Source organism: Xyrauchen texanus, chromosome 13, assembly GCF_025860055.1.
Source record: "Xyrauchen texanus isolate HMW12.3.18 chromosome 13, RBS_HiC_50CHRs, whole genome shotgun sequence".
In the NCBI taxonomy this organism is placed as follows: Eukaryota; Metazoa; Chordata; class Actinopteri; order Cypriniformes; family Catostomidae; genus Xyrauchen; species Xyrauchen texanus.
The window spans coordinates 41,872,285-41,890,112 of record NC_068288.1 but is presented as its reverse complement, the minus strand read 5'-3'; the positions used below and the strand labels follow the sequence as shown (position 1 = coordinate 41,890,112).

Genomic DNA, 17,828 nt, shown 5'->3' with positions numbered 1-17,828 from the left:
TGAGTCCCATTCTATAGTGTAAAATGTGAACATTTGCAATTGTCACCTTCAGAAGCTATTTCTACCTGAACGGACACTTAAAAAGTATTTGGTTGGTTGGTTGGTTGGTTGGTGCGGCTGAGGCTCAGGTGGTAGAGCAGGTTGTCCACCAATCGCAGGGTTGGCGGTTTGATTCCCAGCCCACACATCTCCAAATGCCGAAGTGTCCTTAGGTAAGACACTGAACCCCAAGTTGCTCCCAATGGTAGGCTAGCACCTTGCATGGCAGCTCTGCCACCATTGGTGATTGAATGGGTAAATGAGTCACAGTGTAAATTGCTTAGAATACCGCTTAGGTTAAAAATGTGCTATAGAAGTGCAGATTATTTACCTAATGAAGTCAGTTTAATTAATATTAAATACTGTGTTTGACCTGAATAAAACCAGCTAATTTAGATTACCATATGAAGAACATTTATTGAGTGAGAAAGTAAAAAAATAATAATAATCTTACAGTTTTTTAAAGTAATGCAGTAACTGAGTCTTTCATATTTATTTGCTTCTGTCTATTTCTTTCTATGTCTCTTTTTGGACACACTTTAATGCTTCTGCCTGTGGTCATGTATTTCTGATGTGTTTCTAGCTTGAATTCCCCATTCAAGGGTGGGGGTGGGGGTGCACCTGTCAGCTTCCTCTGGTCAGCATGCTATCTGCAGCCATCCACATCAAGACAGGGTGACAGCTCCAAAGGGAGCTGAAAAAGAAAAATATGCATTCTCTCTGTCCAACTCTTTTTCCCTCCATCACACTGTCACACTGCACTTCAACTAGTCTTCATTCCTCACAGAAAAACACTCCATCCACCATCACTCTCTCTCTCATAGTAAATTAGAGAACCAACTGTAATCCCTGGGTAGATTTGCTGATCTTTAAACTAAAGGGTCAGTACAGCACGCACATTAAAATAAAGGGGAAAATCAACGGGTAAGTCTTGCGGACCTCCACTGAAAATACATTTAGCTTGTCTTGAACAAAAATTCTGACAGGGCAACAAAACTCTGTATTTCTAGTCCCCCACATTGTACTGCGCTTGTCCTCATCTATTTTTTAAGCTCCCTTGCAGATCTTTCATCAAACTGAAATCATGTTTAAGACAGGTTGCCTAGAAACAATTTGCGCAAGGAGTTGACGATAAAATCACCGTTACCCTCAGTGTTGGATGAGTTCAACATATCACCCAAACACAGAAAGAGCCAGGGCTGGTTATTAATGATTACTTCAGCTGTGTGGCATAGATGGGTTTTTGCATGCTGAGAATGTAACATTGTCATTGCCAGCATCTCATTTCAGAATGTGGTAGACCAAAACCCATGGCAAACCTGGTTGACAGGTCCAAATATAGCAATGGAAATAGATAAGAAAGGCGAGTAGAAAAAATAGACATCGGTTCTGTCCAAAACTGTAAAAATGCTGCCTTATCAGAAGCTATACCATACACTGACCTGCAATTGCACACCTGTAACCTGTAATTATAAAATCAATGATTATTTCTACTTTATCTGAGCAAAATTGCACAAATTTGAATGATTAGAACACTAGGCTAATCTCACTGTGAATCCGGCGACAGTAGGTTGAAAGTTCTTAAGCTAAACTCAGTCTCTGTTTACCAAATTGCAAATGATTGCCCCCAGTGGCTGAAGCAGGAAGTGTTTTTAAATGCATGTGCACATGTGAGCTCCATTGTCTCTGAGGATGCACTGCAGTCGCACCACAGGGAAAGATAACAACTTTGCATTGATGCAAAGATGTGTGATGGGAGATGCCGTTTGCCAGCAACTCAGGGCAAAATGGGGTCGATGTCAGTGTACTGGAACATTCAGTAGCAACATGTAGACTTCCCATGTGAACATGCTGATAACACTTTATTAAACAAAGAGCATTACATTTCAATGTCTGCAACTGTAAATATAATTTCAGAGCTACGAATAAGAAGACACTTGTTTGAAACAACATGAGAATAAGTAATAGAATTGTAATCTTTAGGTGAACTATAAAGTGACTGTCAGTAAAGGGGCGGTCACACTACACTTTGCGCTCCATTCACTCCCACTTAAATGCCTCTGAACACTGGAGATGTTTGGAGAACTCTAACCTGCGAATCTGGATGACGAGTAGATGTGTGACCAATAGAAGATGGACGTCACACACTGACCTCTTGTCTCAATTCAAAGAAAAATCCAGCATATTTTAAAGCTGTATTAATTTTATTGTTGCAAGATGGTGAGTAGACTGTGAATGTTATTTGTTTTTGGTCTGTTATTTTGTCTGAAAGAATAAAAGTTACGCTAAAACCCTAGTGTATAATATATGTAATATATTAATGTAATATACAACAAACTAACCAATAGAAGTTGATACAGTGGTGTGGTGTGTAAAGATGGTGTGTCAATGTGTAGTGTTGTCCTAGTGACCGCGTTCGAATCCTTGTTTTGTCGCACTCTTTTCCCATCTGATTTCCTGTTTCTACTCTTAAGATTTCCTTTAATACTACTTATGATAATAGATAAAATTTCAATTTATTTTTATTTAAATAGAAAATAAATGCTCTTAATTGACACTCATGCCTTGCTTTTTGTTTGTTTGATTGTTTGTTTGATTAATTGAATGTAAATCCATAATTTATGTTGGACTATTTTATAGGTGCATCAAAAAGTTTCTTTACAGCAGCATTGAGATTCTAAATAGCACTTTCAAATGAAGGTTCCTTATGGAACCATTAACAAAGGGTTCTATTTAGCACCAAAAAGGGTTCTGCTATTGTTACAAGCCAAAGAATCCATATTTGGTACTATTTAGAACCATTTTGTCTTAAGAGTGTACTGCATTATTCATGGAGCATTAAGTACAACTACTTTCTCCCTCAATTTTTTCCTGAATTCATCATTCCTCTGTTTTTCCTCGCCCATCAAAAATGGAAAGCTGCCCTAAGGCCTGGCCTACAATCAAACACGACTCCAGTCTCAAACAACATCTGGCTGCCAGCGAGCCGAACATGAATGCGGTGTATAAGTCAGCATTGCAGTGGGATTCAACCTAGAGCTACACCACAAAGTCTGTTCCTCCTGTAGAAATGGGCCTCCTTCAGGTCCTTTGGGGCTATTTGTGGTATCAAAACTCATAATCATCAGAAGTTCATTAAATGTCACCCAAAGCCATACACAGCCTCCATATGTTGGTGCCTACTGGGCGTTACTCTTCGAACAAGCAAGTCGCTTGTTCTGCCTCACTAAAATATTAAAACTAATTAAGGAAAAACACACTTTTCCCTCATCTCTTCTCCATTTTTCGAAACAGCGGCAGGTTCCATTTTCAAATGAACTGAAATTCTTAATTTAGTTCTTCTCTCTAGAGCAGTCTTCTTGTGCAAGGCTGAGCAATCTGCAGCCATTTGTTGTAAATACACTCACAATCCTCCTTGTTTGATATCATTTCAGCCATTTCATCTCTAGCGTTTTACTTTAATATGCAATACAAACTAATATAAACTTGGGAAGTGCCATATGGAAAAACTACATTTAATTTACAGGAAGAAAACATTTTATATTTCTCCCTTGTGGTAAACAAATTGATTGTCAGTTCAATCCAATTCCTTGGAAATCTACAATACGGTAAAACTACATTGGCCATGATCCCGAGGGGCTGCAGAGTTCTGATGTGGTAGCTGCAATCCTGTTTTGACGTATTTTGTGTTAACACACAGAGGCAGGATATGCATAAAAAATTTATTTGTAGGGAATTGGATTCCTTTGAGAATCTGATTGGGTAGTTTTTTGTTGAACAAGAAAATATTTATTATAAATATTTATGCTGAATGTTTCCTTCTCTCCTTGTTTTTACTCAGTATCTCTCTCTCTCTCTCTCTCTCTCTCTCTCTCTCTCTCCATGTAAAGCCAATAAACCAGGTATCTTTCACATGAAACGCACAAGGATACCAAAGAGGGATGTGACGTAACTATCAAAACATTCAGTACATAATAAACACTGACAATTCCATCATCTAGAGAAGTAGATTATGGGAAAAGGACAATTTAGACATTATTTCAGATCAAAAAACACTTTGTGCAGGTTAAAAAAATAAAATAATTTTTATTTTAGAAATAATTCCATTCTAAGGGCATCACTGTGAACCTGTTTTTTATTTATTATTATTTATTTATTTATTTGCTGTTACAAACTTTGGGGCAAATATCAATTATTGTCTGTGTTACTCATTGTTGCATGCTGCGGATGCTGTCAATGGCGCTAAACTTGTTTTGAACCCGGAACATTCCTTCAAGTACACCAACTCAATCAATTCAATCACAATTCATGAGAGATTGTGATGACAGAAGTACTACAACAGTTGATGTGAAATACAGAACGGCAACTGTAGTACAATTCCAAGAACAGCTCCCTGAGGGCAATCTGAGGGTGTAATCAACCATCAAAAACTCGAGCAGACATACAATGTATTCGGATGTTGCTCAGGAGGGTGGGCGGGCTCTATATTTGGCAAATGGGGTGTGAGGTGCCCTCAAATATAACACTAGGGATATTTACAGGGTCTGTATTGTGAATGTCCAAATATGTAGTATACAATCTTATATATTGCTTTACAGAAATAGGTGTGATACAGTCATTTGCATGCTATGAATACAGTTAAGGCAGTAGAAGATTTAATTATTTAATTATTAATATTTTTTTATATTATGTGGGCATATTCTTAAAATAATAGTTCACCCAAAATTCATCATTTACTTACCCTCATGTCATTCCAAACCCCTATGATTTTCTAAATCTTCTGAAGCTATGTAGTGAGGAACATAAAATTATGTCATTGTATGCTGAAACTTTTCCCCAATATTGAACATTTTCATTTGCATTCACATGCAATCACTTACGGCTTAACATTGTATGGTACTTAACAAGAATAGGATTTTCAGCAAATAGCAATATACATTTTGATCTTATCCTCAAAAAAAATGCAATCACATGGCTTCAAAAGACTTGGAATATAGCACACAAGTTATATGAACTACTTTTATTTAGCTTTTTAGTCATTTTTGGAGCTCCACAGCCGTTCTCATTCACTTTAATTATCTGAGAAAACATGTTCAAGAAAACATCTTCTTTTGGGTAACACGTTAGAGAGAATGTCAAAGAGGTTTGGATCGAAATGAGGGTGAATAAATAATGACATATACATTTTTAGGATTGCTATTCTTTTAAATAAACATAACATAAATTAGAAATATTCTATTTAATATCTTCTTAATCATGCAAGCTGGAATAAATGTATAGATGAATAATATTATGGATTTTTCAGGGCCTTGAATTTAAATATAATATCAGTCAAAGGTGTCTCCTGCCTCAAACTCTGAGGCCACACAAAACCAAATCAACTTTCAGAATCACAAAAACAAAGTTTCTTTATTTCTCTCTCTCTCTCTCTCTCTCTCTCTCTCTCTCTCTCTCTCTCTCTGCCCCCTGTGCATTATTCACCATCTCTGCACCGTGACTGCCTGACGTGTACAGAAAGACAATACCCTGTATCTGAGTGTGCCTGGCCTGTTCCATTAAAGAAACTCCTCTCCTCTCATTAGCTCAACTTAAGAAAGACAAAGAGTGCAAACCTTTTATTTACCAATTCAATGTTTCATTAACTATTTTGTGTTATTATTTAATGATCTATAACATACACTGTATGGTATGAAGAAATTTCAACTACAGGAACCATGATTTTTGTGTCCCTAGTGGCACCAAACAGAATTGTAAAAATATCAACAATTTGAGAAAAAAAGTATTCCCAAACACTCTCCCTCACTGGTCAGACATACCGGTAGTCCCGCCCTAAATTCATGCCATTAATCGGCACGATGTTAAACTCCTTCCTAAAACTGTTGCTGAAACTTGTGTTGTCACACCTGGGTAGGAACACAGTGTTACAAACATCACCTTGAGAAAGAATTACCATCCGAATGACAGAGAAGGACTGACCCTCTGTGTATGAATAATATCATTAACTGATATACTGCAGAGTGCCGAAATATCAAAACATATTCACTCTTAATGTTAGGATATAAGCCAGAAGATACATTAGGCCCTCTAACTCAGAAATATGTTGGTAATTAACTCGTAAAGTCGAGGTGTTTTAAAATGTCGTAAATTTAACAAAAAGAACCCCAAAGGCCAAAGCGATTCAAAGAGGTTCTTCATGACAGGCTTTATCTCAAGGTTCCAGGCTAGAGAGAGAGTTATTGACCTGAGAGAGAGAGAGAGAGAGAGAGAGAGAGAGAGAGAGAGAGAGAGAGAGAGAGAGAGAGAGAGAGAGAGAAGTGTTTGTGTATCTGTGTGTGTTCAATCCTGTCCTGCTTTGCGATTAAAAAGAATGATGAAGGACCAGCTACGGGTAGTGTAAATTTGCTTTAAGGTCTTTCGATTTATAGCGAGTGGGTGAAAATTAGAGGAAGTGCCACAAGAGTTGTTCCACTTTTCTTTTTTCTTTTTTTTTTTGCTGCATTAAAGATACAGAGCACCACGGTCACCTCAATGGATATTAAGCAATTAAGAACAGACACACATTATAACCTCCATCTTCTTGCCCCAGCAGAGGATAACAATTCATCATACATCTTGTGGAAATATATTTTAAAAAAATACATTTAGCTGGAGAGTCGAGCAGAGGACTAAATTCTATCCATCATTTGTGTTGATAGAAGAGTAGAGAAAGAATGATAAGAGATGTCCAGACCTGTATATGTCTCTGCCACAGGGCTGAAAGTCCTTTATTGAAGGAAGGAAGTGGGGAAGTAGGGAAGGAAGGAAGGAAGGAAGGAAGGAAGGAAGGAAGGAAGGAAGGAAGGAAGGAAGGAAGGAAGGAAGGAAGGAAGGAAGTGGGGAAGTAGGGAAGGAAGGAAGGAAGGAAGTGGGGAAATAGGGAAGGAAGGAAGTGGGGAAGTAGGGAAGGAAGGAAGGAAGTGGGGAAGTAGGGAAGGAAGGATGGACGGATGGAAAGAAATGAAAAAGGAAGTGGGGAAGTATGGAAGGAAGGAAAAGAAAGAAAGGAGGGAAGGAAGGAAAGAAGGAAGTGGGGAAGTAGGGAAGGAAGGATGGACGGATGGAAGGAAATGAAAAAGGAAGTGGGGAAGTATGGAAGGAAGGAAAAGAAAGAAAGGAAGGAAGGAAGTGGGGAAGTAGGGAAGGATGGAAGGAAATGAAAAAGGAAGTGGGGAAGTATGGAAGGAAGAGAAAGAAAGACAGACAGACAGACAGACAGACAGACAGACAGACAGACAGACAGACAGACAGACAGACAGATAGATAGATAGATAGATAGATAGATAGATAGATAGATAGAAAATAATTTTTTGTTTATAAATCCTGCTGAAGAAAGCAAGTAGGTGACATTGCAGATATTTCCCTTTAGGATAAAAGCAGTGCAGTGAATGAAAGACTGGGCTGCAGGAAAGTTATTATAATGGTTCCCAACTGTCAACAGCATTTTCATCTTATATAAAACCTCCTCTTACCAACCAGCGGTATTAATATCACTACGTCAATATCAATTTGATCAGAACTTGGTCACTTTCTTTAACTGTGGCTTACTTTATAGGCCATGTAAGCTTCAGGATAATTTGGCATAAAACAAGGATATCAACTGGAATAGATGAATAAGTCAGACATGTTATTATGTTAATTACACACTTGAAAGACATTTTAAGCCATAATCATCTTGAATATCCATAGATTGTGAGATAGTGAGTGGACATGCCTGAGTTTGACATACTGTATGGACAACTGAAGCGTGCCCAAAACCAGCACAAAAGCCCTGAAGTGTGTGTGTCCGCCCTTCGTTATGACCCACTAACTTTCCTCCAGTACATGAACACACACACACACACACACACACACGCACACACGGCCCCAAGCAGGCCTCACCTGACCAACACCTCCACACCTGTCTGCTCTAATCAGCCATGTCTGACAGGTAAACACCCCACGTGTGTGTTTGCACATGCATGTGTGTGTGGCAGGTAGACACAGCCGTCACTTCATAAAACACATGTTCATTCAGACATGCTTCTCTTCTTTGCTACGCCTCTCTTTCTCACTCTTTCCCCTCAGTCCTGCTCTATCTCACCCAGAATGCCTGACTCTGATATGATGAGAACTGACAGTGGATTTCACATTGATCTCCACATACATGTGTAGAAATATGGTAACATAGATTTGTATTGTTTCTATTTAAAGGGGTCATGACATGGTTTTTTTTATTGTATTATTATGTTCCCTTAGGTGCAATTATAGTATTAATATATTTTTTTTTAAGAAAAACTTTTAAAATCTAGTGATTTATGACCTTTTCCCACCCTGTTTCTCATCCTCTGATTCAAACAGTCTGTTTTGGGGGCGTTTTCCATTTAAGACTTCAGTGTTAACGCCCACTGTTATGATTGGCTAACGTCAGTGCCTATGTATCAATTATTGACGCCCCAGCCAGAACAATATGCAAGTAAACTAAGTAAAAACACTGTGATTATTCATAATGAATGAAATTGCGCTTTAAAAAGTAGTTTAAAGTTTAAAATAGATTACTTACAGTTTGCGTCGTCGTTGTTCCCAGAATAGTCGGCACGGACTTATCTTTGAGCAACAGTTTTCTGGCAAAGCCAGCATCATATTGAGATTTGTTCTCAAAACAGTCATCCTTAAAATGTACAGAACAAACGCTTAAGTTAACACTGCCGTGACTGGGACGTCCGCAAAAAATAAACTGCATCCATTTTTCCCTGACGTCTGGATCTTTCGGCAGCTTATTCAGAGGTTTTGTTTGACCACAGCCAGGAACAGCACATCTGTGTGGCATCGTAATTTTCCTGTGCACAAGTAGTCTTTGTCAGAGCTCGCTGTCCATCGACTGAACAATTGTGAAGCGCACGGCGATACGAAATGAGCGTAGTTGTCTTGCGCTGGAGGCGGTCATATGCAAACGCTGTTACGTCACTTCTAACCGACACGTCACTTCTAACCATGAATCCAGAACGAGCTGTATTTTGAGCTTGATTAAATAAATGATTCGTTTAGAATGGGGAGGACGTCTTAAAATATTAAACTTGCAGGACGTTTTAATGATACAAAGACCTCTTATATACCAAAAGATCAAGGCAAATTTGGTTTCTCATGTCATGACCCCTTTAAGCAAATTCATCAGTGCACATCAGGGCTGGACTGGTAATCTGGCATACCAGGCATTTTCCAAGTGGGCCGACACACTTTGGGGCCGTTCAGGGGCGGACTGGCCATCGGGAGAACCGAGCGGGCCAGTGGGACAGCCGCGAAATGTGCCGAATCAAAAATGAGCCGCTGCGTTATGCAGAACGGACCACAAAACTGCACCGCATTATGCAGAAAAGGACAGCGAACTTGATATACCTGATACACAGCACTGATGTCTGTCACTGTTTTTGTGATACCTGAATACCAATTTACCTTCCATACAGAATGTGTGCGAGTGAGTTAAGCCACCTGATTTCCAGCTCATTAGGTGGGCTGTAGCTTGAATCTCAAGGGGAGCATATTAACTTTGACAGCCCAGGTGGTTTAACTGGTTTTGCTCCATTACACAAAGTGTATGAAGAACAAATACAAACATTATTTGCTGAGGGGTCTATATTTAAAGGTCAAAACATCAGTGGATGTTGTTTGCAGAATGACAGGTCCCTTCTGTGCAAGACTATAAGATGTTTTTCACTTGGTTTATAGTCCGGCAGATGAAAATCATATAATCATTTAGAAAGCAATAACACACATCCCTTGGTCAAGCTGAAAGATTTGAGACATCATTCATGTCTGTAGCACAACATTTTTTCATACTTTCTTTTTTATTCATACTTAACTATAAGCAATAGTAACAGTATGCTTGCCTGACTGCCTACTTTAATATAGGGTATACAAACAGCCATGAATTCACATTATTTACATGCAATAATGTTCTTCTATTTCTGAATAAACACTGCAAAAGTAATGTGACTGTGTTTCTGTACATAGGCAATGACCAGCCTGCTGGTATGTTTTAAAGAGGACACACTTCTCTGTGACTGCATTAGCATACCAACAGAGCTCCTGTGCTGCGGAGCGGAGGGGAAAAATTGAATTGGAAGGACAGGGAAGATCAGAAGTGTCGGCGGGAAGCAGCTTCATTGAATCACGGATGTGTGTGAGTGTGTGTATATGTTTAATAGACGGCTACCTGTGGTGAACTGGCATGAATGCACTGATAATGCACAACACCCACCTGGACAAGTAAAACTGTTGAGCACACATACATACAACCGCAGCCAAATGATTAGCTCATCGCCTGAAGGACAAATGTATGAACTGTATTTTATATTAAGGAATAAACAGCACATATGAAAACTCTGTCAGCATTTACCGTACTCACCCTCAAGCCACTTTCAAATCTGATCTCATAGAGATACTTTATTATACCAAATTTTTTGGAAATTGACTTTTAATGTGACAGCACGTCACTCTTTTACGGATTAGTTCACCCAAAATGTTTTATTATTCCACAGTCAAACTTGACTCTCTCGTGAACGCACAGGCGGTCGTTACCGGAAGCCAGTGATTATAGTTTTTAAAGTTATAAATATGGATATATTTCTTACAAAACAAATTGCTTCACTTCAGAAGGCCTTTATTAACCCTTTGGAGCCGTATGGATTACTTTTTTGATGGATAGATGCGATTATATGGGCTTCAAAATCTAAGGTACCATTTACTCCCATTCACTCCCTAAAGCTTGGAAGAGCCAGGATATTTTTTTATATAACTCTGATTCTGTTTGGCTGAAAGAAGAAAGTCATATACACCTAGGATCGCTTGAGGGTGAGTAAATTGTGGAATAATTTTTGGGTGAACTAACCCTTTAACAAGCGTGAGCACTTTGAGTGACAAGGGAACAAAGTCCCTTTAGAAGGGAATGTATGAGGTAAAGTTTAGGAGAGATATAATGATGTAAAGAGAAAAGAAAATAGATCTACTGAAAATCTACTGAGGTACTTCAACTTGGGAATTAAAATTCCTTGCTTTGAACATCATATTTACAATCAAATTGGCGTAATTTTTTTAGACATTCCGTTTCCGTTTGAAGCAAAGAATTGTGGGTTGCGAGTGCCCACGAAGGATGCATCTTATGCATCCTCCGAATTCCCATGCAAGAAGGTCGCATTCGAAGGCTGCATTCGAAGTGTCCTACTCTCTTTTCTGAAACGTATGCATATGCGGAAGACAAATGCGACCTATGGAGGATGCAGCCTTCCAAACGAGACACAGCCAATAGGCTATAAAATCGACATTGTAACAGAGCTAAATCTCTGTAATTTTCAAATTAAGAGTCCCTGGTGTATTTTGGGGGCTTGTTTAAAGTAAAATGACCCACGTCATGCACCTAATCTTAATTTCTCTGGTTACTATTGGTATTTTGGTTGCACAATAAACTGCTTTTGGGATTTTATTCATTTTGCAGCCTCAATGTCTGTGCCCTTCATAGTAAGGAAACAATGAGATATTTTAGTTATTATTAATATATTCGTAGATCGATTTAAAAAAAAAAAAACTATGGTCACCACCTTAGTTATCAGTATCTGCAAAATCCACTATCAGTCGACCTCTAGAACTATCCCTTTACACTTTAAGTGAACTAGCCCTTTAAGTTTTATGAACGCTTAATTATAATTGTTTAATAATAAAAGAAAGTTTAAGAGAAGCAAAAATTGTCTGAAACTGTGTGTGTTCATTTACACATGCACATAGATGTATGCATGCTTGTGTCAAAGAACGAGCCCAGTCAACATCTAAGGAAGCGAGGCAGAGAAGAAAACTGGGCGAAGAGAGCGAGGGAGCGTCAGAAAAGATAGCGAAGATGAAAATAACCCCCTGGCTCTCCCCCGCTGTGTCATCAATGACAATTGCAGCACCTACATCATATAACATTCACCTGGATCTCTCGCTCTCTCTCTCTCTCTCTCTCTCTCTCTCTCTCTCTCTCTCTCTCACACACACACACACACACACACACGTTGGTGCTGCTATCTGTGGGGATCTGTCTATGAGGACTCTCCATAGACATAATGATTTGTATACCGTACGAACTATAGAATATATACCCTAACCCTACCCCTAAACCTAACCCTCACAAAAAAGGGGTTAGGTTTAAATTTCAATGCACACACACACACACACACAGTGACTTCCTTCTCCTGGATCACAGTCTTCCCTACATGCTGGGGCCATCTCAACTGTTGCTTTCATCACATTATCTGACACTTTATCAGATCAAGGCTACTGTCTATGTACGCGCTGCTCTACACGCCACCCTACTGCATTCATATTATACCTGAACGTTTTTCCCACCTATGGCCCTTCTCTTCTCTGCTGCTACCTGCCATTGTTCAGCGGACCAAATGTAACAATCTAAATAAATCATGTCAAATCAACTCTCTGTCTGTCTCTCCTTCAACAATACCTCAGTACAGTATTTCCCTCTTTCACCTCAGCAAACTCAACATTAACAGACTTGTGTTCAGTCCCACTTCTTTCTTCTGTTCTTCTTTGGTTTTTAGAATGAATAGAGTCTGACTGGTAGAGCGGTTCTATCAGGTTCCATCCATCCATCTATCCATCCAATCCCCCTTTCTCTAATACATAAGAACAGATCATAAGCTTTATGGAATTCAAAGTACTTTTAAATAAACTATAACTATAACCACTCTTCCATCATCAAGACAAGTTGTTTCTTCGAACGCAACACAAAGCAGAGAACAAGATGAGCAACAACAACTACAACAAAAACACAGTGGGTGTGTTTCAATTAGAAGTTATCATCCCTATGCCCTATTCCCTTTTCAGACTTTACCATCCACCGTAAGAGCTTTGGAGGGCTGAAAGGTGTGGGGCTCAAACATAACATTTAATCAGAATTCCCCTTTTAATTAATTTTTATTGAAATTCAGTTTGAAGCTACCTTGAAGCTATATCTACTATGATTGTTCTCCCTTCAAAGTGCCCTTCAGAGGCTGATTTATCTCATTTGTAACTCAGGGACACAGGCCGAACATTGCAAATGTTCATTTTTGGTTGGATCAGCAGTCTGTTAACCATTCACACCTGTGACAGATTGATGTGCCTCTAATTGCGATTCTTTTGTCCACAGACTAATCCTCCTACAGCATCTGTCTGCCATAGTAACACTCATATCACCCACAACCAATCTTTGCAGTAGCAGGTGTCTTTCTTTAATGAAAAGAAGCATAAACATGTTTTTATGATCTTACATGGACTATTTTCACACATTCCATCATAAAATACAATAAAAGAGGGTAACAGATGCATACTTTGGCAAAGGTTAGCATGCTAGCATTAGCGCTATGAATTCAGAATGTAAACATTACAAATAACACATTATTTACTGCACATATCTTACTTTTAATTATCATCAAGTGGTCATAACAGCATTTTTTACTGATCTCATGTGGATTCCATTCATAGAATGAGGCAGAAAGCAAGATTTTTATTGACTATGCAGCCTGAAGCAAAAGACAACAAATACCAGCAATCACAAGGAAAATATAGACAAACCATATATTTTCTTAATTCTCTATTTATAAATTTCTATACATATTATTATGGTTTACACTGAGTTTATAATTATTAAAGTAAAGCAAAGCAGAGCTTGAATAGTTAGAACAATCCAGGAGCAAATTGTGTCATCCTCTTCCTTCGGAAATCACCATATGCATAACGGATATCACACATCTTATGAGAAACAAAATCAGTGCTAAAAGAATGTAATGCCCTTGGCTGTAATTGTTGTGGCTATTGTTTGCGTCTAGCTGTTGAAAAGCTAGTTAGCTGAATTCTTCAAGTCAACTGGAAAACATCTATGTCACCTCCTTTCTTCAGTGATTCGATTGCACACGTATACATGGACAGAGAGATTAACACTGAAGCTCAACAACACAAAAACCCGCTATATAGTTCAGTTATGATTGCCCATGTAAACGTATTCAATTACAAACCATTCTCAGCCCCAACTTTTCAGCACATTTACCTAAACGTATGCTATTGGAATGCTTTAAGTGAAGTGGTGACTCACGATTGGTCAGGATTATGGTCATTTCTTAGCACCACAATAAAAAAAGAAAAACAAGCCTGGATTGTACAGAACGGCATGGTTCAGCAACGGTAACCATTCGATTTGATGGTGGAAAAGAATCTAATGTTTAAAGAATTTGCAGATAAAATGAAATAAATCAACGAAATTACAGAAGAGGAAATACAGGGTTGAACTTTAGAAGTCTATACATTAAAATGGAAGCAAACTCTATGTATTAATTCCTTTAAAAGCATGTCATGTATTTTTGTATTTTTATTATTATTATTCATTAGTTTTTTCCACTTATTACCACATTGTAACTGGGCGAGCAATTTTCTAAACATCCAATAAGCATCACTGATGTGTAAATGTGCATGGTCAGGTGTTAATGCATTTGACTTAAATTGTGGAAGTTTGGAATAAGGCACTTTTGGAGATTAGTTTCAATAAATGGTATTTTTGGACTGGGAAGTGTGTTTTAGGTTCTAAAAGTTACATTATGTTCTAAGAAAATTTTGATTTCTCTCATTGATATTTAAAGGTCTTTTTTCATCTGAAAAAAGTGGTCAAATGAAGGCTTTCAAAGGCTCTGTTTGATTCTTCTCTACAACAACATCCCTCATTTCTACAAATAAGAGCTATATCAGAGCCTTTAACCATTACTAACACATGTCTCCTGCTTTTTCAGCAGAAAAAGCCCACACTTTGAGACACTGTACGTGTAAAAGCCAACAGAACAAACAGAGAGAGTATTTGGCTTATTTATTTTAACTCTTTCCCCGCCAGCATTTTTTAAAAAAAGTTGCAGCCACCGCCAGGGTTTTGGACGATTTTCGTTAAATTTTAATGGCCCGCAGAATATTTTCTTCCATGAATATATGAAGATGCTATATATCAAAAAAAGATCTGGGCCTCTGCTTTTAGGCAAAAAAACGATTTTATTTTATCTTCATTTGTTCTTTTTTTATTGCGACTTGAACAGAGGTAGGTTTTGTCAAAAAACAACATTTCAGACAAAAAGCTGAGAAAAAGGCATGTTTATGTCTGATATTTTGAGCTTCTCATACTCCACTTCATGTTTGAGACGATCGCAGTCTGTTTCTTTGATCAAAGAGTTGCGTACTCTTTCAAAACATGCGCAGGGGTCTTCCTTACCGTATAACACCTAAAACACGGAAACCCGGAAAATTCTGTGTTTGGCGGGGAAGCGTTTTTTCATAAAACACAGAAAATTCCGTGTTTGGCGGGGAAAGGGTTAATAATAGAGTCCCCAAGGAGGATAGCAAAAGGGCAACAACAAGATGCAAGTATTTCATTGTGAAACTGTCCAAACACAGGTCTTTTTTAAAATAATTCAAAGCTCTTATTCTTGAAAGTATCTTATAAAACCCTTGGTAGGAAGAAAGTCAAAAATCAACAATAGCAAAGCAACAGCACATTCTAAGGTGAACTAAACCATTCTAAAACACCCTGTACTTTGTGATGTGAGTTATCATTCAGTATATCCTCCACCTTTCTATAAAATATACCAGAACAACCAATCAGCACATACCAGCACATTTGGTCCGAGTGATGAGCGGTGGCCCTGGCGGCCCTGTGCCACCCTCTCCAGGTCGGGTCAATAGAACTTTAATCTCATACTCCACGTCTGGGTCCAAATGCCAGAGCTTGTAAGTTGGTGCATCCACAACGTGTGTCTCAGCCCAGTTTCCTGTGGTGGTGCAGTACTCCACCTCTTTGAGCATGATGGGGCCATCACCAATGATGGAGTTAGCATTTGGCTTAATCCACAGGTAGGTGGCACCAACTGCTAGAAGCTCAGGGGGAGCAATGGGTGTTGGGGGTGCTGAGGAAGAAGACAGAAAGTGAATGATTATGTTAGGTTCAACACCATTTTGTAACCTGTGAATAATGTCTATAACCATAATGACAGATATCGGTAGTAAATAGACTTTTATTGCATCTTCAAGGACTTCATTTTTATTCTGAACTGTTCCGCATTCCGAGTTTTTTTTTTCTTGCACCAAAACCACACAACACAGCTATTTTTTCATAATCTGATAGAGCTGGGTAGCCCTAACATCAGTGATTTACTGCAATAACAATTATTTCATATGTACTGTATGTCAATGCGTTACAGGAAGCACATATCAACAAAATTGACTCTCAAAATTTGGTTGTGAATCCTATACATTTAAGGTAGTCACTTCTATCATACATAGCCTGTATCTAGCATGTCAAACTGGATTAATAATTTTTTATGTGACAGTGATAGCTAGCCGTTGGGTCTCAGCAGACTAGAACAGAATAGAATAGAAACAGTGCTATAATGGCTGCACTGAAATCCACAAACTATCTCGAGCAATAATGTTTCAGCAAATTTAAAAGGTTGTTGAAAGTACAATTAAGGACTGTAGCAAGTAATCTCACTCCACAGCTACATACAATTGTACCATCATTTCACATTTGCTTTTGTAGTGCAAAATGTTCAGAAGAAAATGAAGGCTCCATGAGGCCGAAGCTTTGGAGCTCATTAAGGGATATCAGACAGACTTGCTTGGCCGGCAGAATTGTGAAAATAAATGGAATGAAACGTTTTCTGGAATCCCAGTCGAGAAGGTGGGCTATAGCTTTTCCCTAAACACTTAACTAAGCTCTCTCTCTCTCTCTCTCTCTCTCTCTCTGATTCTCCATTTCTTACTCTTTTTTTTTCTAGCTACCCACTCACATTAAGTCCACTGGAGACAGCTTATGGCTTGCACTGTATTAACTTCCTGTCTTTGGCAGTCTCCTCTTTCTCTTTCCTGTCATTTTCTTACTTTTATTGAGCTTTCCTAATCTTGTAAAAGTGGAAAAGGTAAACTCTTTTTCTTTCTTTCTTTCTTTCTTTCTTTCTTTCTTTCTTTCTTTCTTTCTTTCTTTCTGCCTTCCATCATCTAATCAGTCTCCTGTCACTCTGTCTCTCTCTCTCAGTGGGAGAGAGGGCAGACAGACACTAATCCAGGGTTAGAGGTGAGCGGTGGTGCATGAAGGGTTCATCCAAGCATGGAAGATCCACCCAGGCCCACTCTAATGAGAGTCTGCTGTCTCTACTGTGCCATGTAATCAACTGAGCCAGATTACCAAAGCCCATTTACCCACAGCTGATAACCACTGACTCCTTCAGCTGCCCGGAAAGGAGACACTCCGACGCAGGGAGGAAAGTTAGACGTGACCTGTCAACCTCCAAAGCTTAAGAGTGTTTAATGCATAGAATGAAAATGAAGGTGTGAAAAAAGCAGATAACAGGGAGTGCGGAATAGAGATTACCATATGTGTCGAGGAGGAGGGTGTGGCCAGGCAGTGATGGAGCATGGCCGGCACTGAATCAGCTGTTCAGCAGGAGAGCGAGATAAGGGGCAGCCAGAGATGCCGGTTCGAGAGAAAGAGAGAGAGAGACGCACGTGGCCACGTTGTGTGTGTGTGTGTCTTTGTTCATTTATGTTTTATGTTGTTTTAAATTCATTTATATCATTACAGTTATGTTGACTGTTCTGCCGGTTCCTGCCTCCTCCTTGCCCTTCCTTTACCAGTTACAGTGGTGCCGAAACACGCGAGGGATGCGCTGTCGTGGAGTCCTCGCCGCTGCCATCTGCAAGGGGAATAGCCGTGACCG

General features: G+C 38.9%; 1 protein-coding gene across 1 annotated transcript in view; it reads right to left on the bottom strand.

The window, feature by feature from the left end:
• The window catches only part of LOC127653872 (receptor-type tyrosine-protein phosphatase T-like), a 322,776-nt gene that overhangs the window by 163,961 nt on the left and 140,987 nt on the right, over positions 1-17,828 (bottom strand). Inside the window, exon 8 of the mRNA XM_052140673.1 lies at positions 15,726-16,019. Coding sequence (XP_051996633.1) covers positions 15,726-16,019 — 294 coding nt within the window. The remainder of the gene's footprint in view (positions 1-15,725; positions 16,020-17,828) is intronic.